This window comes from Melitaea cinxia, chromosome 20 (assembly GCF_905220565.1).
Source record: "Melitaea cinxia chromosome 20, ilMelCinx1.1, whole genome shotgun sequence".
In the NCBI taxonomy this organism is placed as follows: domain Eukaryota; kingdom Metazoa; phylum Arthropoda; class Insecta; order Lepidoptera; family Nymphalidae; genus Melitaea; species Melitaea cinxia.
In genome coordinates, this window is record NC_059413.1 from 1,380,095 (window position 1) to 1,403,009 (window position 22,915).

The following is a 22,915-nucleotide window of genomic DNA, read 5'->3' on the forward strand; positions in this document are numbered from 1 at the left end:
TACACCAACAAAGCTAGACTCTGATTTGCATACCTGAGTATATGATCAAAGTAAAGAAAATACAGAAACGTCGACGGTAATATTCTAAAACATTAAGTTGGAAATGCTGACTCACGCAATAGCCGCTTTGTTTAAATTTAAAGTTGTCGGTAGTATAATAACCTTGGCATGTTGGCCTGCATCAGGTAAGACATACTTAGAACGCCTTTCTGTTCCGTATTTCTGTCATAACGGTTTTTCTGAAATCTTAACGTAGAAAATTATTAGGCTCTTTCTCCTAAGCTAATACAAAATATAATATTTACAAAGCTGAAGATATAATAACGCATTTAATTATGTCACTACATTTATTGATATGTATAGTTCATTTATTTTTAATTGTATTCGTTAGTCGTTATAACATAGAATAAAAGTAACTAACTAAGAGTAACGCTATATTGGTAAAAGAATGTTAGGGATGAATGTCGAAGGACGAAGAGCGATCGGCAGACCAAAAAAGCGATAGATAGATTGTGTGAGTGAGGATATGAGAAAGAAAGGAGTAACCGCGAATAATAAGTGACGTATAATAGAGAGGAATGGAAGAAGAAAACATGTTGTGCCGACCCTACATAAGTTGGATAAGGGCAGGAAGATGATGATGATAGAATACGAGTAACTTACACTATTTAACAAGTTGAGAAGCTTATAAGGAAGGCAAGGCAAGAAATATCCTGCTCAAAATCTGGAGCAGTCCGACTGGGGACGTACTTCGACCTTACAGAAGATCACAGCTAAATAATGCTGCTTTCAAGCAGTATTGTGTTCATGTGGTGAGTAAGGTGATCAGAACTCCTGGAGATGGTCGGGTATAGGTCGACAACGCGTTTGCGATGCTTCTGATGATGCGATATCTATAGGTTACGGTAATCACTTATGTGAGCCTTGCGCTTGTTTTCCGATCTAGTTATATAAAAAAATATATATTATTAAACTTGAATCAAAACGTTCAAGATTTGTTGTTTCTTTTAACAGAACGAGTAAAATTCGCTCGAGAGCTCTTTAAGCATGATCTAATGACAAGTTTTTCGTGTGGTGGGGAAGGATTCGATCGGGCAGTCAAAAGTCATGTACAAGGAGTGCTCTATGTCCCAGCTCACAATAACACACTGAATGAGGTTCTATTATGAAAACTGTATTTTAACAAAATTGACAAGTATACAACGTGTTATCAAACTGGTGTCCTTCCGTTTAGGGCCATTTAAAGATACACAGAGAATACCCTAGCTGAAACATTATTACGAATACGATACATTATTATGAAATTTTAAAATCGACAAATTAAAAAAATGAGAAGACGTGGGAAACTAGTAATAAATAACCGACTTAACTGTAAAACTCAGGTAACTTGGTCATTAAAACAACACTGACGTACCCGTAACGATAATTTTATAAATAACTAGCTGTACCTGCGACTTCGTCCGCTTTTTGTGTATTTACATGTTCAACTATTCTGATATCGCGGTTAAATGGAAGGACGTAAGTTTTGAAACACGTTGTATAAGTTTTTAAATTCGGTCACTTAAACCATGATTTAAATGTAAAAGAAGATGTCGACCAAGTTTTTTTGTTGCTCATACTAGTATTATAAAGCTAAAAAAGTGTATTTGTTTGAACGCGGTTATCTCAGGAGCTACGGTTCCAACTGAAAAATTATTTATCTGTTGGATAGCTTATTTACTGAAGAAGGGATAGGAGGAAATATCCTGCTCAAAATCTGAACCAGCCCGACTGGCGAAGTACCTCGATCTTACAGAAGATCATAGCTAAATAATTCTGGTTTTTAACAGTATTATGTTCCTGTGATGAGTAAGGTAACCAGAGCTCATTGAGGGGATCGCGGATCGGCAACATGCTTGCGATGCTTTTGGTGTTGAAGGCGTCTATATACGGTAATCGCTTACCATCATGTGTACCGTACCCTTGTTTGCCGACCTAGTTGTAAAAAAATGGCTGTAGGCTGAAAATATTTGAGTGCATTTATCCAAAAATTAGCGCAAGACCCAGCTAGTATTTTGATATTTTGGTACTATTAAAAGCGTGACCTACATAATTATATAGATAGAAATTGTTTATTTTGTTGACTATTCTATTTCAAAAGTACTTGCATATTGTTATAAGATAACCAGCTGAACTATCATTAAAATGACTTAAAAGTCTTGTAGATTAAGCTTGTGCAAGGATGTTTCTTAATAAAATTTTAAAAAGTTCAACAATCAATTATGATTATTCTGATAACATAATATTTCGGTTATAAAATAAAGTCGTTTTTATAAGAAAATCGTTTCTAAGGTGAATCCAAATTATTTTTCCCATTGGTACAAATGGGTGGTAGTGGGTGAAGATCTACCAGAAGCAATCAAAACGGTACGATATGATGCCGATATACTTCTCATACGGACCCCTATGCCAAAAGCTGTACAAGGTAAGAATAAATTGAATACTTTAAAACTATTTTAAGTCTTCAAGTCAAATTTTACTAGTTATCGACAGATTACACATGATTATATGAAGCGTCTGTCTGTCATTTCAAAATTACTGTGTTTTTTCAAGTGTATTTTATTTATTTATTTTTAGTATTTTATTTATTTATTTTTACTTTATTGTACACCACAACTAAATTTTAAACAATAAACACATTTAAAAACGTTTACAGACTGTGAAGTGCAATAAGCGGACTTATGGCTATTTAGCCATTTCTTCCAGACAACCCAATCAGTAATTTACACGGTACTAAAAGACAAACAAACGATTTTAAAATTTTGTCTCTCAGTCTGTCTTTCCGTTTGTCTGGGCTAATCTTCGGAACCGCTGAACCGATTATTATGGGACTTTCACTGGAAGATAGAGGAGGTTGTGGAGTAACATAATAGCCAAATTTTTATCTCGGAATTCTCTTGCTTACCGTTCCCGAATACCTAAAGTGTAAGAAAGTACTCAATAATAAAATTCAGGATTCAAGAATCAGATGATTACAATACATTATCGAAAAAATAAAAACGTTAGATAACATTTTGCTTGACAAAAATAAGTAGTTTTAAAGGCTATAGGTACATTAATCATGAAGAATTTTTAACCGACTTCAAAAAAAAGGAGGAGGTTGCTCAATTCGACCGTATATATATTTATTTTTTTATGTATGTTCGGGTATAACTCCGATAACTGGACCGATTTTGATAATTCTTTTTTTGTTGGAAAGAAGATATTCCTAGTTTAGTACCATGATAAGGAAACCAGGATCTGATGATGGGATCCCAGAGAAAATGAGGTAAACTCTCGAAAATTCGCATAACTTTTTACTGGGTATACCGATTTTGATGATTTCTAATTTAAAAGAAAGCCGATGTTTATCATGTGGTCACATTTAAATTTCATCGAGATCTGATTACAACTTTTGGAGTAATCTTTGATAATGCGTATTTACTTGACAATTTTTTCGTCTACCTACGTTGTATTACTTGTCGATATAATTGAAGTCGGTTTTTCTTCGTTTGCCTGCAAACACAATTATAATAATCAATCAAAATTACTTAATTTATTAAGGCTTCAAAATCGACTTTGAATTGTTCATTTTTTGCATTCATCTCCTAAATAAAACCAGTTTATCTTAAAACTGTTCTCCATAGTCGGGAAGTAGAGACATATTTGACCGAATGGGAGATATATAATTTAAGAATCAAAATTCCCAGGAACAACGAAAAACAAATCAAATACATTAAAAGACACATCGTTTTATATACAAGATATATACATTCACCCACTCCATGGAGCGTCAGCACATCCTTGGGGTGTCTGGGACCTAAAAGATGGTATTCAAGCCACGCATGGAAGAGATAGAATTTTGAGACGTCAAAACTTAAGAAAGTATCCTCTGAAGATTGCTACACCGGTAGATATCTTTACTAATATTTTTACTAATATTTTAATGCTAAATAATTTGTTTGTTTATTTGTTTTTTCTATTTATTTGTAATGTTTGTTTAAGCGCGCTAATCTCAACGACTACAATCAAATTGAAAAAAATTATATATTAATATATTTTTCTTTTGGATAGTGCATTTCCCAGGATTAATCAGATCCATGCACGATAGATTCGTCCCTAACCGTACGCGTGAATTCAGTCTGCGATAGCCATCCTAAAACAAATTACGTAGAATAGCCTAGGTTCACTAATTTGAAGCTATTAATGAATTTAAATAAATTTGAAAACAACAACGTACATAATAACACTTAATTAAATGTGCATATTTTTCTTTGTTATGGGTCTAAATTTCTATACAAATAAATAAAATTGGAGTGTCTGTTTGTAATATTAAAATAACCGCTTTTTACTACATGAACATAGATACATGCACGGTATATATACCAAAATAATATTTTTTACAATTTTGGTCTGTCTGTCTGTATGTATGCCTGTTTGTTCCGACTGATCTCTGAAATAGCTGGACCGATTTTGATAGGACTTGCACTGGCAGATAACTGATGTAATAAGGAGTAACTTAGGCTGCTTTTATTTTAGAAATTTATTTATTTTATAACTTTGCGAACTGAACAATAACTTTTGGATGAAGTCGCTGGCACAGCTAGTTCTAAATATAACACCAATTATTTTTTTAATCAATGTTTTTGACGTTAGAAATAATAAACATAATATTTTATCTTCAGTACTTTGTATTAACATAGCAACAACATTAAGCATGGCTTATCGTTTATTGACAATTTAATAATTTTATTATGTCGATAGCTAGGATCATATTCAGAGGACACCTATAATGGTACGTTTTTAGAGTACCTAATGGATATGTCGATACGTGAAAGAGATTCAGGCGTACGAAGCGGATATGGTTCTTCGGCCTTGATCATTGAAATGCTGAACGCAACGTGAGCATTTTCATTTTAAGCCATCTTCTTTTAGAATATCTATTATTTATTATCCTTCGCATTTGTATAACTTTTTTATATAACTAGGTCGGCAAACAGGCGTACGGCTCATCGAATGGTAAGCGATTACCGTAGCTTATAGAAATCTTCAACACCAGAAGCATCACAAGGGCATTGTCGACCCTACCCCTATTCCCCCAGGAGCTCTGGTTACCTGGTACCTTACTCACCACAGTAACACAACACTGCTTAGGAGCAGTATTATTCAACTGTTATCTTCTGTAAGGTCGAGGTACTTCCCCAGTCGGGCTGCTCCGGATTTTAAGCAGGATATTTCCTGCTTTGTCCCACCTGTGATAACTTTATTTTTATAAGAGATTTACGATCCTTAAGTTGTCGAAAAACTTAGTTTATTTTCATAGACTAGGAAAGATCTTGAGTATTTAAATTTTTTGCACCTTTTTTTTAAAAACCGTTAAGCCTTAAAACGTAAACGAATTGTTTTAAATTTATTAAAAGTAGTGAGATTGTGTTAAGCATAATGATAAAAGTTTCAATGAAGATTTGACGACATTTTACTGAACCCTTCAATTTTATTAACACAAGCATGAAATTAATGAATAATAAATAAATCTAATCTATAATATACACACGCGGTCGTCCGTTCCTACGCTAAGCAACCTAATGCTTGTGTTATAGATAAAAGTCGGCTGATATAGCTAAATAATTATTTTTTTGATAAATATATATAGAAATATTACATATATAAATACAAATATTACACCCAGACTCAGGCACGAATCGAATCCGCAACTCGTGGAGCAGAAAGCAGAGCCACTACAAATTACGCCAACATCATTATGGATATTAAAATGATAACAACAGTTTATTAAACATTATACATATTTATAATTCACAACTTAAGAACTAGATATTTACAGATAGTTTTGGTGTTGGTTGTATGTGATTTATTGCCTCCATTGGTAACAAGAGGGCTGGTGCATTTTTTGCCCAGAGAATCGGCATAGCCAAAACTAACTGTAGATATTAAAATTGTTATTTACAATTGTTATATATATTTTTTTTTTTCAGTGAAATCATAGTTCCAACCATGCTATGGAGTACAGAAGTAAACAACAGCAGTATGATGCTTGAACTAAAATATGGCAGATCAGATCTTGGTGGTGGCATTCTACGAATGATGCCTGAACGCTTTGCAAAATTAGACTACGTCTCCAGTATATGGCCTTTTCAGTAAATTGCCTTATTTTAACTGACTTCGAATAATTGGGTTTGCTCGCAAACGAAAAAAAACCGACTTCAATTACATCGACGAGTAATACAACGTAGATTGACGACAAAATAGTCAAGTAACTACGCGTTGTCAAAGATTACTCAAAAAGTAGTTATCAGATCTCAATAAAACTTATATGTGACCACATGACAAATATCAGCTTTCGATTAAATTAAAAATGATTAAAATCGGTACACCCAGTAAAAAGTTATTGCGGATTTTCAAGAGTTTCCCTCGATTTCTCTGGGATCCCATCATCAGATCCTAGTTTTCTTATCATGGTACCAAACTAAAAATATCCCCTTTCCAACAAAAAAATAATTATCAAAATCGGTACATCCAGTAGAAAGTTATGCGGTATAATACAACGTAGGTCGACGAAAAAAGCGTCAAGTAAAAACGCATTATTAGATATAGCTCAAAAAGTAGTTGTTAGATCTCAAATAAATTTAAATGGGACCAATTGGCACACACCACCTTTCGATTAAAAGAAAATTTGTCGACATCGCTGCACCCAGTCAAAAGTTCTGATGTAACATACATTAAAAAAAAAATACAGTCGAATTAAGAACCTCCTCCTTTTTTGGAAGTCGGTTAAAAAGGAGGAGATTTTTTAATTCGACAGATTTTTTTAATATGTGTTACCTTGATATTTAACTGGCTGTACCGATATTGATGATTCATTTTCATTCGAAAGCTAATACATATCATGTAGATCTATTTTCATTTCATCGAAATCTGACGAGTAATTTTTGAGCTCTAATAATGCGTATTTAATTGTACTGTGTGGCTACGGTACTAAAGAATATAGCCACCCCCTCTCTTCCCGTGGGTGTCGTAAGAGGCGACTAAGGGATAACACAGTTCCGCTACCACCTTGGAACTTAAAAAGCCGACCGGTGGCGGGATAACCATCCAACTGCTGGCTTTGAAATACACAGGCCGAAGACGGGCAGCAGCGTCTTCGGTGCGACAAAGCCAGCCCTGCGGTCACCAACCCGCCTACCCAGCGTGGTGACTATGGGCAAAACACATGAGTTCACGTTGTTTTTGGCGTGAACTTGTGGAGGCCTATGTCCAACAGTAGACTGTATAGGCTGTAATGATAATGCGTATTTAACTTCTAATTTTATTTAATGTATTATAGTGTTTACGCGAATTTCACTCATTATTGACGAAACGATTTTTTCGGACTTTATCACGGTTTATTTAGTTTTCTTAGATGCCCGACGTTTCGGATAACTTTACAGCAACCATGGTCACGAGAGGACTTCTCATTTTATTACTTGTCGATGTCAATTGAAGTCGGTTTTTTTTCAATAATTAACTTTCTATAAATATATATAACATACAAAGAAGTTGTAAAACTTTAAGTTATTTTCTTTTTAGTGTGGGTTTTACGTATCTAGCTGAAAGAGAAAGTAGCAGCAACATGTTTTTGGAACCTTTCGCTCCAGCGGTCTGGTGGTGCTGCCTCTGTCTCTTTCTGGTTTTGGCATTAGCTCAGCGTGTTACTGCAAAGACGCCCATGGAAAAAGAAGGAGCGTATGCGGCTACTTTGGCGACATTCTTGCAACAAGGTTAAAATCTTTTGGATCCTTTGAAAAACAATTTGTTTATATTTTAATAATTACCAACAAACTAAATATAACTGAGGTAGGGCACAGCAGGAATTTCCTGCTCAAAATATAAAGCAGCCTGACTGGGGAAGTACCTCGACTTTACAGAAGATCACAGCAAAATAATACTGTTTTCAAGCAGTATTGTGTTCCTGTTGGTGAGTAAAGTGACCAGAGCTCCTGGGGGATTGGGGATTTGTTCGGCAACGCGCTTGCGATGCTTCTGGTATTGCAGGTGTCTATAAGCTACGGTAATCGCTTACCATCACAGGCGAGCCGTACTCTTGTTTGCTGACTTAATCGTTTAAAAAAAACATTTCTTCCAACAACAATTTTCAATTTGTTTTTATTTTACTACTTAACATCAACGATATTGATTACAAAATATTTTTTAAATAATAAACAAATTAAACGTACCTGACCACTCCGCCGATAAACTGTCACGCAGTTTTTATTTATTTATTTCATTTGGACAAACAATAGTTGCTACATTACAATTTTCACATAAAAAGCATACTACATTTGAGTTTTAATGCGCAACATTTTAAATTGTCACAACATTGACAAAAAGAGATATAACACTAGTATTATTAAAAATATTATATCTACAAATTGAAATACAGATGAAATACAGTTTGGCGGATTATGAAAATGTACAGTATTTGGTCTAATGAAGAATTTATTGTTTATTTATTTATTATTTCTGCTACTTGATGTTGGTACTTGAAAAAAAAAATATATCAGTTTTTAATACATTTGTATGTAAGACGAATTTATAAACATTTTCGTTTACAGACGCTAGTGCTGTTCCGGAAGGAATATCTGGAAGGTGGAATTTCCTAGTACTGTCCATATCCGCTATGCTCATTCACGCCTACTACACTTCTGCAATTGTCTCTGCACTCATGAGCGCCGGCAGAAGTGGTCCCGATTCACTACGCTCATTGGGGGACTCTAAATATGCTATCGCTTCAGAAGACTACGATTACATGCGATATTTGATGTTTGACGTACGTTATACAAAATATGTCTGAGTCAGCATAATCATCATCATCATCATCACTTCAGCCTATCGCGGTCTACTGCTGGACATAGGCCTCCACAAGTTCGCGCCAAAGATGACGTGAATTCACACGTCGATTGGTGACCGTAGGGCTGGCTTTGTCGCACTGAAGATGCCAGTCTTCGGCATGTGTATTTCAAAGCCAGCAGTTGGATAGTTATCCCGTTATCGGTCGGCTTTTTAAGTTCCAAGGTGCTAGTGAAACTGTATTAACCCTTAGACGCCTCTTACGACACCCACGGGAAGAGAGGGGGTGCCTATATTCTTTACTGCCGTAGCCACACAGCTAAATAAAATATATTACCAAAATATATTTATATCTTTCTTGCAAGAGACATTGTGCAGTAAAATGTAACATTCAAAAAAATAATAATAATAAATTCAAGGCAGGTCTTGTAAATTTCATATGACGAACCTCATATTATGTCATACGAAGTAAGCTCAAAGCATATGAATCTGTAGGAGGGGTAAGAGAAAGAAACGAAGTGGTCACAGAACAGATTACTACTTTATCGGTTGCGTATTCGATTTCCGCTAGTAAATAGTTGGATAGGGTTATATTTGTCGTGATTTGGACTTTAGTGCTCAAATCATTTTTATGTGTTCCTGGATCCTTGGTACAGGATTTATCGTATATCAGTTGGGTCCCCTAAGAGTGGTGATTTATTTATTTGTTTAGTATGTATAATAATTAACTACAAGCTAAAATATATCAGTAACAGTAACATACTCTGTTTTAAAGTTCAAAATATTTTTGTCTTAGGTTTATTTGTGAAGTTTTAAGACAAACTTAAAAACAAGTTTTATTCAATCAATCCAGACGCATGTCTTCTAACTAATCAATTGATAATCTATAACAAATATCTAGCCCGAACTATTTAAAAACGGCACATTTTAATTATAGGTGGAAACAAATCGTGAAGATTTAGAATATTTAAAGAAAAAGAAATTAACATCCAGATTCTACCAGGATATACACGTTGGTGTGAGTCTCATTCAAGACGGTCAAACGGCATTTCACACAGAATACAACCAACTGTACCCGCATCTGAAGACATTCACTGACGATCAACTCTGCAAGCTACAGTACATTGATACGATTCCCGAAGTAAGATATTTTTATTTATAACTAGCTGTGCCCGCGACTTCTTCCGCGTGGAATTTAACAAATATAAATTAAAAAATTTAAAATAAAAAGAGCTTAAGTTACTCCTTATTACATCAGCTATCTGCTAGTGTAATTTCCGTCAAAATTAGTTCAGCTGTTTAAGAGATTAAGCCGGAACAAAGAGACAGACCGACAGACAAAAATTTAAAAATGCTATTTTAGTATATATACCGTGTATACATCCATATGCATTTAGTAAAAAGCGGTCATTTTAATATTACAAACAGACACTCCGATTTTATTTATTTCTATAGATTACGATTCATTGTAATATCCCACAGCTGGTCATAGGGCTCTTTCTCCGTGTCGGAGAAAGATTTGAGCTTAAACCACCAAGCTACTCTACTGCGGGTTGACGGTTATATTTCCTACTTTATGATAACAACCGGTACCGTCACTTACCGCTCTGGGGCACGGTGGGGAAATACACAAGGATGGACATCTAAACTGCAAAGAAATATTTGTAAATACAAATTTCCATCCTGAGCGGATATAGAACACGTAAACAACCGGTTTGCCGGCGCCGAATTTTATTCATTCGATTCTTGTTCAAATCTCTCATGTTTTAGTATCAAAAAAAAGGAAAAAAGTGTGAATGTACTTATGTACGCACGTAAGAAGTTATACTTCATTGGCTAGCTAACTTAGGGTGTCGGTTTTTTTTGGTGATCATTATTCCCTGACGCGCCAAAGATATATAACTTCAATAATTGTGTTTGCTGGCAAATAAAAAAACCGACTTCAATTATATCGACAAGTAACACAACGAAAAATAGTCAAGTAAATACGCATTATCTAAGATTACTCCAAAAGTTGTAATCAGATCTCGATTAAATTTAAATGTGACCACATGATAAACATCGGCTTTCGATTACATTAAAAACCATTAAAATCGGTACACCCAGTAAAAAGTTATGCGGATTTTCGAGTTTTCCTCGATTTCTCTGGGATCCCATCATCCCTCGATTTCTCTGGGATCCCATCACGGTACCAAACTAGGGATATCTCCTTTCCAACAAAAAAAGAATTATCAAAATCGGTTTATAAACGACAGAATTATCGCCGAACATATATAAAAAAACATATATACGGTCGAATTGAGTAACCTCCAGGTTAAAAACAATATATATTTTTTTATTTTTGTTAGTAGACATCACTATTTGGTGTGACGTTCCGAGTTTGAGAAGCGGAAATAAACTAACTTGCTTTATGTCAAATAATTTAATATGTCGGTTGATTCTGTTCTCTTTGTGTCAATTCCTGTTACAAATTATAATAAAATATTAGTAAATTATTTCTACATTATTATTTACATACTAGATACATAACAAATTGGCGACGAGGATGGGATTGACGACAAAGATTAATAATTACAAAAAAAAAAAAGTGAATATAAGTAACCTCGCGAGCAGCGGATATTACCACGTGCTCCTATACACCCATTTTCCTTGTTCCAAGGGTTCCAAATCCTGTGATGATAACCCGCTTCACACATTCCTTTTCCTCTTACATACGTACGTACATAATACGCCGCAATGGGACAACAACTAGGGCAAGTTTTGTCCCAAATGATGGAAACGATGCGAGGAATGCAATTACAGCAAGTACAATTACAACAAGCCTTACAAACCAGTGATAAAACGGTTAGTGGTATCACATTACAACCTTATGATGAAAACAATGAATCATTTTCGACTTATTTACAAAGACTTCAAAATTATATTTCCTTGAAAGGTGTCACAAGTGCTACAATTAAAGTGCAAATTTTTCTCAATTGTATTGGCCCTAAATACTACCAAGTACTGAAAAACATCACAGCGCCTGAGTGTCTAGAATCAAAAAGCTATGATGACCTTGTAGAACTACTAAGGAATCATATTGCCCCAGAACCCGGTGAAGTTGCTCAACAACACAAATTCTGTCTACGGCAACAGCATGAGTGTGAAAGCATTGCTAACTACGTAGCTGGATTAAAAGAAATAGGCGGAAAATGTAACTTTATATGTAATAATTGTAAAAATAGTACTTTTGAAACACATCTGCGAGTACAGTTCATACGAGGGCTGCGTAACTCTGAAATTAAAGAAAGATTATTACAAGAATCTTCTTCTACAAAATTTGATGATTTAATTAGGATTGCAATGGCGATTGAGACTTCCAAAGTAGAAACAAAAGAAATGTGTACGGATATTCAACCAAATATAAACAAAATATCAAAGAAAACTAAGAATTTCAATACATCCAAACAAAATACAAATACATATAAAAGTCATACATACAATACAAATATTAAAAAAGGAAAGAAAATAAAGTGTTATCGTTGTGGAAAAGAAAACCATTCAGCGACTCAGTGTAGATTAAAAGATAAATTATTTTGTAAGAAATGCAAAACAAAAGGACACATACAATCAGTTTGCTTAAGGGAACAAAAACAACTAGAGCTAGTAAATGAACAGTACATAGAAGATACTAATGAAATTTATGAAATACATAAAATATTTTACAAAAATAACATACAAAATGATAAATTTAATATTACATTACAACTGAACGGGAAATTACATACACTAGAACTAGATACAGGTGCAGCAGTCACTACATGCTCTGTACAATATTATAAAGAAAATTTCAGTAATCTTAAATTAGAAACTACACCAATTAAATTAAAAACTTACACAGGAGAAATACTTTACCCACGGGGAACCTGTAATGTAAACATCAAATATAAAAATACAGAAGTCATAGGAAGAATCTTTGTTATTGATAGAAAAGTTGATCCTGTATTGGGAAGAGAATGGATTAGGAAATTAAACTTACAATTTGACATAAATTCACTACAAAAAGAAGAAAATGATATTACAGAAAAAGAGTTTACTGAGAAATTGAAAAAAATTATACAAGAATACAAAGAACTATTTTCTGAAGAAATAGGAGAAATTAAAGATTATCAAGCAGTATTTAAATTGAAAGAAGGTGCAGTTCCAGTCTTTTTAAAACCACGTCCAGTACCATTCGCTTTGAAGGATCAGGTGGAAGCAGAAATAGACAGATTAGAAAAGGAAGGAATATTAGAAAAAGTCACATACTCACAGTGGGGAACACCAATTGTTCCTGTCTTGAAGCAAAATGGAAAAATGCGCTTATGTGCTGACTATCGCGCTACATTAAACAAAAATTTGGAAAATGACAACTACCCTATACCTCGTGTTGAAGAAATATTTTCAAAGTTAAGTGGAGGAAAATATTTTTGCACACTGGATATTAATCAAGCTTATTTGCATATGAAGACTAATGAAGATACAGCAGAAATGCAAGCTATTAGTACATGCAAGGGTACATACAAGGTGAAAAGACTAATGTTCGGAGTGAAAATTGCACCAAATGTTTGGCAGAGATACATGGATCAAACACTTCAAGGAATGGAAGGTACAGTTTGTTTTTTTGACGACATTGCTTTACAAGGACGTACATTTATACAATTACTACAAAGAATTAGGAAGGTATTTGACAAATTAAAAGAATGTGGACTACACTTAAACAGAGAGAAATGTCAGTTTTTTCAGAAATCAGTTACTTACCTAGGACATACAATAAATGAAAAAGGTCTACACCCTACAGAAGATAAAGTAAATGATATAAAGAATAGTTCACGTCCAACAGATGTTTCTTCACTACGCACATTTTTGGGAATGATAAATTACTACCAACAATTTATACCTAACTTAGCATCAAAACTAAATCCTTTATACAAATTATTACAAAAAGATACAAAATTTACTTGGTCAACATCATGTGAACAAGCATTTCAAGAACTGAAAAAAGAAATCTGCGGAGAAAAAGTACTTGTACCATTTCATGAAAACTTACCTGTCACATTAGCCACTGATGCATCACCAACTGGATACGGAGCTGTGTTGTCACATATTATGCCGGATAAATCAGAACGTCCAATAGCTTTCGCGTCAAGATCTCTTACAAAGGCAGAGAAAGGTTACAGCCAGTTAGATAAAGAAGCCGCAGCATTAGTTTGGGGACTGAAGAAATTCTTTCAGTATTGTTACGGTAGAAAAATAATTCTCATAGTAGACAACCAACCATTAGCTAGAATTTTACACCCAGAGAAGGCTACACCTGCTACAACAGCCATACGACTTGTACATTATGCTAACTTTTTAGCTGGATTTGATTACCAGATAAAACTAAGGAAGACTGCAGAACATGCTAATGCCGACTATTTTTCAAGACTACAACATACAAATAAAAATGAAAAGAATGATACACTTACAGATGACGAAGCTTTCTACTTAAATCAGATTTCAGAAATACCAGTTTCATTACAAGAGATAAGGGTAGCTACAGCTACTGACCCGGAACTACAGAAGTTATATATTGATATACAATCAGGACGAGAAGATAAAACTAGACTACATGAATTTTCATTGCAGAATAATTGTATATTTTATGGCATACGAATCGTCATACCTAAGAAACTACAACCTAAAATATTAGAAGAATTACATACAGCGCACATGGGTATAGTTAAGATGAAGGCTTTAGCAAGAAGCTATGTGTGGTGGAAGAACATTGACATAGATATTGAAAATATGGTGAAACAATGCAAGAGATGCTGTTTGATGCGTAAAAACCCGACTAAGGTACCTGTACACAGCTGGGAATACCCTAAGGAACCGTGGAGTCGTATTCATATTGATTATGCCGGACCATTCATGAACCAATATTTTCTTATGGTGGTAGATGCCTATACTAAATGGTTAGAAGTTATACCTACTAATTCTATGTCAGCTGCAACAACTATAAATATTCTAAAGAAGTTATACACTACATTTGGTTTACCAATAACGCAAGTCTCGGATAATGGAAGACAATTTAGATCAGAAGAAATGCAAAAATTCTTAAAAGAAAATGGAATTCAAGCTAAATTTACAGCACCATTTCATCCTTCTACCAATGGTCAAGTAGAAAGATATGTTCAAACTGTTAAAAATAAACTTAAAGCAATGATTAGTGAAGAGGGATCTATACAAGATAAATTACAAAGATTTTTAATGATGTATAGAAAAACACCTAACAGTACTACAGGATTAAGCCCAGGTGAAATGATGTTTAAAAGAATATACAGAACAAGAATTGACTTAGTAAAAAGACCACAGGAATTAAGAAACAACAGTAATGAAGAGATAATAGTAACCAAGGAATTTCAAAGAGGAGAGAAAGTTCAAATTCGAATGTATGACAGTAATAAATGGAAATTTGGTAACATAGTAAATAGAAAAGGAAAATTACATTATGAAGTGGAAGTAGATGGAAGAATACATCAAAGACATGTAGATCAAATCATAAAGACATCATGCTTAGATAATAACTTTAGAATACCAGATACTTACCTGATTAAACCAAGAGAATCAGTGGCAAATTTATATACACCAAAATTACCTGAAAAAGACCTATTACCTGGAAAGAACATACTACCTGGAAAAGACGTACTCCCTGGAAAAGACTTACTCCCTGGAAAAGACTTACTCCCTGGAAAAGACTTACTACCTGAAAAAGACCTTACAACTACACATGCTAACGCTACAAGAAGGGAATCTATACCTTACACTGAAACCTCGGAAGTGGACAAGCCAGAGACACCTCAAGCAACTCCAGATATACCTCCTACTACACAGGCTGAAATTGAACCCCGTCGTAGTACCCGGATTCGACGACCACCAAACCGATTGAACTTCTAAATTAAATAACAAGGGAGAGTGTTAGTAGACATCACTATTTGGTGTGACGTTCCGAGTTTGAGAAGCGGAAATAAACTAACTTGCTTTATGTCAAATAATTTAATATGTCGGTTGATTCTGTTCTCTTTGTGTCAATTCCTGTTACAAATTATAATAAAATATTAGTAAATTATTTCTACATTATTATTTACATACTAGATACATAACAATTTTTATGCATCTCAATTTACAGATACTAACATGGATAACAACAACAAAGCACGGTCAATGGACCAACACATTCCGAGTAGCTGGAGCTCGGTTGCACGAGACGGGACACATCAAGCGTCTTGTGTCTCGTCTTCGCATCAAACCTCCCCCCTGCCGCGCTGCCTTACTAGCCGAGAGGGTTAACATCGGCGATGTTGCTCCCGTGTTAATACTCACATTGTCTGGAGCCGCTGCCTCACTTGCCTTACTAGGAATGGAGATCGTATTAATGAAATGGATACGCAAAAGAAATGTTCCGTCATCTCCTTTGATTAATACAATAGATATTTAGTTCTAAACGATGCAATGAACCCTGTATCCAAAGATCAGGAAAAACAATCAACACATTCAAAAATAAATGCACAGATTACGGCCAAGAACTGTATGGTTCATACAAATACGACTTGACTATCCCGTTAGCGCAGTTTGTAGTGACCCTGCTTTCTGCTCCGGGGGATGTGGGTTCGATTCCCATTTATTTATATGTATATTTATCAAAAAAATGTGTAGCTATACCAGTAGGCTGTTACCTATAACACAAGCATCAAGTTGCTTACTTTAAGAACAGATGACCGTGTGTGTATGTTATAAATATTTATTTAATTATTTATTTGTAACCCCCCGATCAACATCGATCCTACGAACCCATCAAGTATCTAACGTAAATATTAAAATAGTTACACCATCGTAAAAGGATCATGTTTCATGCGAATTGAAGCCGCCTACATCTAGCTTTATTTAGTTTTGTCAGCTGGTTCAATGTAATTTAACTAGTAATTCGTTTCTATTTGCCTTTTTCTTAATAATAAATTATGATAAAAAATTCAATATTATAGATTTTACGATAATTATTATAACAAAAATGTAACATTTATTAAAAATTTCGCTTACTTTAGCACCTAATTATTAATGTAATACGCATGTATTACGTAATACTATATTTGTAAACAATAAGTTACAAACATATAAACTTAAGTTATTAAATGTCAATAAAATCAAAGCCTTAATTCAAATGTATTTTTCATAATAAACCTCACGCACGTATGACACGGTTTATCAGAAACCCTTATCTACATATAAAGTACATAAATTATCACGTATTCAATTTTATTATCGATTATATTTCATTTAAATATCGGGTCTGAAGTAATAGTAAAAGTAATGTTGTGTAAGGTATTGTTCGAGTCTGTTATTTCGTAAATATGCTGAAGTTATTGATACGAATATGCATCCTTACTGTCGGAGTCTGTTACGCAACTACGGCCAATTGTCACGAAATGCAAAAGTCGCAGGTAATTAATTTATCGTATTATGACACAATATTTAATATTCATATATTTAAATTTTAATTTTAATATTCAATATTTAATATTCATATATTGTAATTTAGCAATTTATTTGTGTATTTTTTCGCTTTATTCGTAGTATGTATATCTGTGATATATTATATACAGCGTAACAACATCTCCGAGCTAAGTTTGATGACAAATTTCCTCCATTTGTGTCATAAATAGCTCCAAAGATTTTGTTATTTTTCAGCATAAAAATGATCAACCTGCTATTTCAACTGACTACCATTTCGCCAATGTCGTGTAGACTGTTGGAGACACAAAAAATATTAATCAGTGTAGTTGAAGCTATTTATATTAATAACATTAAGCAGAAAAGTTATTTGGAAAAATTCTTTTTGCGTTGGATAGCTATTTGTTAGCCTGAAATTAATATATATTTAAAAATTACTAAAATATATATGTAATAAAACAACTCTTACTTTTTTTCAGTTGGCATCACTTAATGATCGAATCACTCAAATGCTCAGTTCCTTGTACCCTTCACGTAAGTTGAAATATCATTATTTATATTAAAATCTCCAACCTTCTCTTATAGAGAGCATGACGGGTGGATGCGGGATGTTACCGGCTGAATCGATAGAAAATTGATATTATTAGAAAATATTATTAGATCGTATTAAAATGAAAGCATGCATGAAAAACTAGAAATATCTATACAACTTTCTTGGCTATCCATTACAAAAAACTTTTTAAATCACGAATGATCCTTGATATTGAGAATAAACTTTTTAGACTTACAATTAAATAGGCTTATACACATTTCGTCTTTTAACTAATATACTCGTATCTTATAACATAAAAACGTCTCTTCAGAAGGTAAGCAACTTAATGCTTGTGTTATTGGTAACAGCCGACTGGTATAGCTAAATAGTTTTTTTTTTTTTTTTTTATAAATATATATAGAAATAATACATATATAAACACAAATATTACACCAAGACTCAGGCGGGAATCGAACTCTCAAACCCCGGAACAGAAAGCAGGGTCACTGCAAACTGCGCCAACGAAACGTACGACCATGTGAATAAATAATAATAATAATAATAATAACAAATCCGTTATGGTTGAACTTCCAGCTGCACCGTCGACAACACCAGTAGAGAACCCATCGAACGATACACCAACCACTGAGTACGCCAGCCCTCCATACGAAGCGGCGTATTATCCCTACCCTACTAGTTACACCATGCCAGCGCCACAGGTGATATACGTATCCCCACCACAGGTGGCGTCGCATCCTTTCTCCTATGCCCCACCAAAACCACCACCATCACCAGCACCAGGTCCATATCACTTGGAATCATCTAGACCTTTGGATCCTTACAGAGGATATCCGGCTGCAGCACCGAAAGCTCCAATGCCTCATTATTATGAACCTTACTCGTACCCTTCTCCCCCTCAACATTCATTGCCCCCGCCATATCCTCCACCATCTCCATATTCTTGGGATTATAGTTCCCATTACCCTGAATATCGTTCACATACATTTCAACACAAGCCCATTTATCCAGCTCCCGCGCCTACACCTTTACCACCTTACCACTTACCACCGTACCAAGCCCCGCCAGAATATCTTCCAACCCCTCCTTATCAACCCCCCCAGTATTATCCAAAGCACCCTGAATTACCCCCTCATCCGTATTATGCTTGGACATAAACGATAATTATCAAGTAATTTAATTTATATTACTGTTATAATTATTAATTTATTTGTATTTAATAAAGATGTGAATACAACGTTTTCTTGTATTTTATTTTGTACATAGTTTTCCCTCGGTGTATTTATAAGGCTACTAGTATTTTTAAGGCTTAGGAAACAGAACACAGAAATATACCAAATTTTCATTCCTATTGTACCTGACACTATGCGTGTACTTTGTACTAGTTGATATTACAAAGCTGAAAAGTTTGTCTGTCATTTCAAAACAACTGTATTTTTTTAAGTGCATATAGTTATTTTCACGAAACTACAACACGAACAAACGATTTTATGGGACTGAACCGATTATTATTGGACTTTCACTAGAAAATAGAGTAGCCTATGGAACAACATATAGGCTTTCTATCCCGGAATTTAGTGAAATCGGTATTTATGCGGGAAAAATCGTGCTTACCTCACTCGAGTACCTTCCATCTAGATAGATATGAAATAACCAAACCTTTTCTATTAAATACGACAATTTTTGCGACCTAATCTATACTACATGTTTCTTGATATTATAAAGCCAAAAGATTTTTTTTGTTTAAGCGCGCTAATCTCAGGAGTAACTGGTTCCAAGTGAAAATTTCTTTTTGTATCGGATAGCCTATTTGTCGAGGAAGGCTATAGGCTATTTTTTATTCATGTAAACGCTGGTAAAACTGTGTTGCACAGCTAGTAAACAATATACATATTTACAATATCATGCAATTAAATTTTTGTAGTTAAAAGACAGTACACTAAAATCACTACAAAAAAAGTTGGTTATTGGAAATAAACCGCAAAGTATATATAATGCTTCTTTACGCGTACTTGTCACCTAACAACACTTACCCCAGCTGAACTGATTTGGTTGAAATTTCGTTTGTGCATTTCAACGGGTTCCTGGATGGTCTGAAAATAAAATCGATCCCGCTAGGTGTCGCTGTCTGTATGTCAGCAAACAAATTTTAAGCTGCTATTCCGAGTAGAACAATGTCTGCAGAGTCCGCTTATATTTGTATAATTTTTATAGACATCAATCAATTATTGACTCTACTCTCAAAAATTTAACTCAATGTTACATTCATTTCAACTCACATCCCTGCTAATATTCCGAACATCATAAAACCTTGTACACATACTCTTGGAGGTATTAAAAGTAACATAGGATACTTTATATTCAAACAGTAGTAATAAAATGGTAGATAATCCCTAGTATTATATCACTACGTGTGCCTGTAAAATATTATACAGTTTTCCTAGTTAAATTGTAATGTTGTAATAACAGTATAGATGTATTTACATTATAAATTATTTCGTTTTAATTTGAAACAATGACAGCAGTTTAAATTTAGCCATAATCATCTTAGTATCATTTAGTAGTTTTTTTTATATATTCTAATACCATGAGTCTTTAATTTTAATCACTTTATCGATCTCATATCATACGTTCAATACATACAAATGCTGTCAGTAACGCTCCGCTCAAAGTTCTCTTAAAAATCTATTTCAATGTTGTATTTATTTAAACTTACTGGAGCCCAACAACCTTGGTCTTAAGTCTTTTTAATTTCTCACAGCTGCAAGTACTTTTTTTAAACAAGCATATGCGTTGCCGACCCTATCCTCAACCCCCCCTCCAAGCTCTGGTCACCTTACTCGCCACAGGAACAAAGCACTGCTTGAAAGCAGTATTATTTAGTTGTGATCTGGCTGTGTGGTGTAACTAAATTTAAATATAATAATATGAATATTTTGATAATGTTTTACTTAATATATTATTAGTGTTAAATTACGCAATATTTTCATCATTGAGACACGTATTATCATACCGTGTGACAATTATTGCACGGAACTTATTATATTTCATAAAAAAATAATTTCCTCACGTAACGATAACTTTTATATAAAAATATGGTCTGTTTATTTCGAAGAACATACACTCTTCAACATGACGCCTTTCTACTTTGTATTAGTCTTGTTGATACAGGTAAATAAAATCCTAAATATCTATTGTACATTTAATAATTCGGAAACTTAATTTGACTCATTACTTGAAGTAGTTACTCTGTCCTTATTCTTATCACTTCATGAAAGACTCATAATTAAAATGAAAGACTCATAATAATAAAAAAACATTAAATTTTCAGAACTCTTATTCTGAGACAGTTGCAAAGACCGAAGACAATTCAAGTGAAACGCGTGAAATTTTAAAAGTAAAACCGGTGAGCGATGACTTTCAAAAAGGAACCGAACCTTCATCGATAGACTGGATGGACATGTTCTTAGGATCTAACAGCAATATATTTCCGACATCCTCTTCAACTAAAATGGCTCAAGTTGCGTTGTCTAACAAAAGCGCAGAAGAGCAACTCGAAGACATAAAAAATATGGCAGAACAAATAACAAAATGTATACAAAGTGAGATGGCTAATCTTCTTTCTTACGCTATATCTATCACTAATGTCAATAATGAACAAGAAGACAATAAATTAAGAAAAAAGAGATCGCTCGATACCCCAATGGACAGTACGCAATTGGTTATGCGATTGTTAAAACATATAAAATCAAATAACGAATATCAGAATATAGCCATCGAGAAAATGATGTCTGCTCAAGAAATCGCTGACAAATTCGGAATCGAATTTAATCCCGATCCAGAAATACTCTCTGAGCTCGCTTTAGTTACAAATGTACAAGCGAAAGAAATGTCCGACATTCTCAAAGATGCATACGATTTAAAAAACGTTACCAAAAGAAACGAATCTGCACGTTTCATCGACAACGAAAAAGATGATGCCATACAGAATCTTGTAGATCGTGCTGATAAAAACGAACCAATCAAACTGGCTACATCTTTTGATTATCCTATCAACAAAGCATCAGAAAATAAATCCTACAAAGAACCAAGTTCTGGGAACGACAACACATTCTTGCGTTACAACTATTATGACAACAGCCCGTTCGAATCACAAATACCAGCTCCTCCATCCCATCACCATCACAAGGAGCCAGTAAGCTCTCGGCTAAATTTCTACGACTACATTTCGTTTAATCCTAATCAGGAATACTTGCCATACTGTTCCGTAGAACCGATGTCGATAATATACTCAGTTGATGAGCCAGAATCCTCTGAATTACCAGAATTAGTCGGCGAAGAATATGAAGAGACGATTTCGTCGAAGATCTACATAGACCACGAGGAGGAACCGGGTATGGCGAGCGTCAATCATGTTATGACGTACACGGTATCAGAGAAATCTCATTTCAGAACACCGGAAGTAGAGAGTCTGCCGCAACAAATGCAATATTATTTCCTCTTGATGTGAATGAAATTTGTACGTTAATGTTCTAGAATAGAAATTTATTAAATGATATATTTGTTGAATTATGTTTTTATGCTTTTTGTTTCACAATAACAAACGTTAATATAATTCTTAGACATGAACGGTCTGTAGTATTATGTAATGAAAAACATTTTTTTTAAGAATAAAATTTATTATATATATAGGAATATAAAAACATATCTACAAAATCGTCTTGGGTTACATTTGGCACTTAATTATTGACTGGTAAGGCACTCGTTTGAACACGTATTATTTAAATTAAATCTAATGAATCATTCATAAATTCGAACGATTAAACGAAAAATCAATAATTAATACATGCAAAATAACTTCTATACAATGGTCCAGTAAAAATATCTTGAAATAAATAAAAAATATAGATAAGGTATCTTTCGGTCTACTAATTTGGTAATTGATTAGAACACGTTTATACTGTCTAAATATAAATAATGAAAACATGCCATTACAAG

At 34.0% G+C, this 22,915-nt stretch overlaps 3 protein-coding genes across 3 annotated transcripts; all 3 read left to right on the forward strand.

Annotated features, from left to right (window-relative positions):
* The first annotated feature begins 103 nt into the window (after window positions 1–103).
* Window positions 104–16,357, forward strand: LOC123663611 (ionotropic receptor 75a-like). Its single transcript, XM_045598282.1, has 10 exons — window positions 104–185; window positions 1,015–1,157; window positions 2,317–2,464; window positions 3,729–3,928; window positions 4,783–4,919; window positions 6,012–6,173; window positions 7,603–7,793; window positions 8,628–8,842; window positions 9,800–10,003; window positions 16,049–16,357. Exons 1-10 carry the CDS (start codon window positions 104–106, stop codon window positions 16,355–16,357), a joined length of 1,791 nt encoding a protein of 596 aa, XP_045454238.1.
* Window positions 16,358–18,477: 2,120 nt separating this feature from the next.
* Window positions 18,478–19,074, forward strand: LOC123663612 (extensin-2-like). The gene has a single exon (XM_045598283.1). The coding sequence runs from the start codon at window positions 18,478–18,480 to the stop codon at window positions 19,072–19,074; it is 597 nt and encodes a 198-aa protein (XP_045454239.1).
* A 1,975-nt stretch (window positions 19,075–21,049) lies between these two features.
* Window positions 21,050–22,427, forward strand: LOC123663613. Its single transcript, XM_045598284.1, has 2 exons — window positions 21,050–21,088; window positions 21,249–22,427. Exons 1-2 carry the CDS (start codon window positions 21,050–21,052, stop codon window positions 22,425–22,427), a joined length of 1,218 nt encoding a protein of 405 aa, XP_045454240.1.
* The last annotated feature ends 488 nt before the right edge of the window (window positions 22,428–22,915 follow it).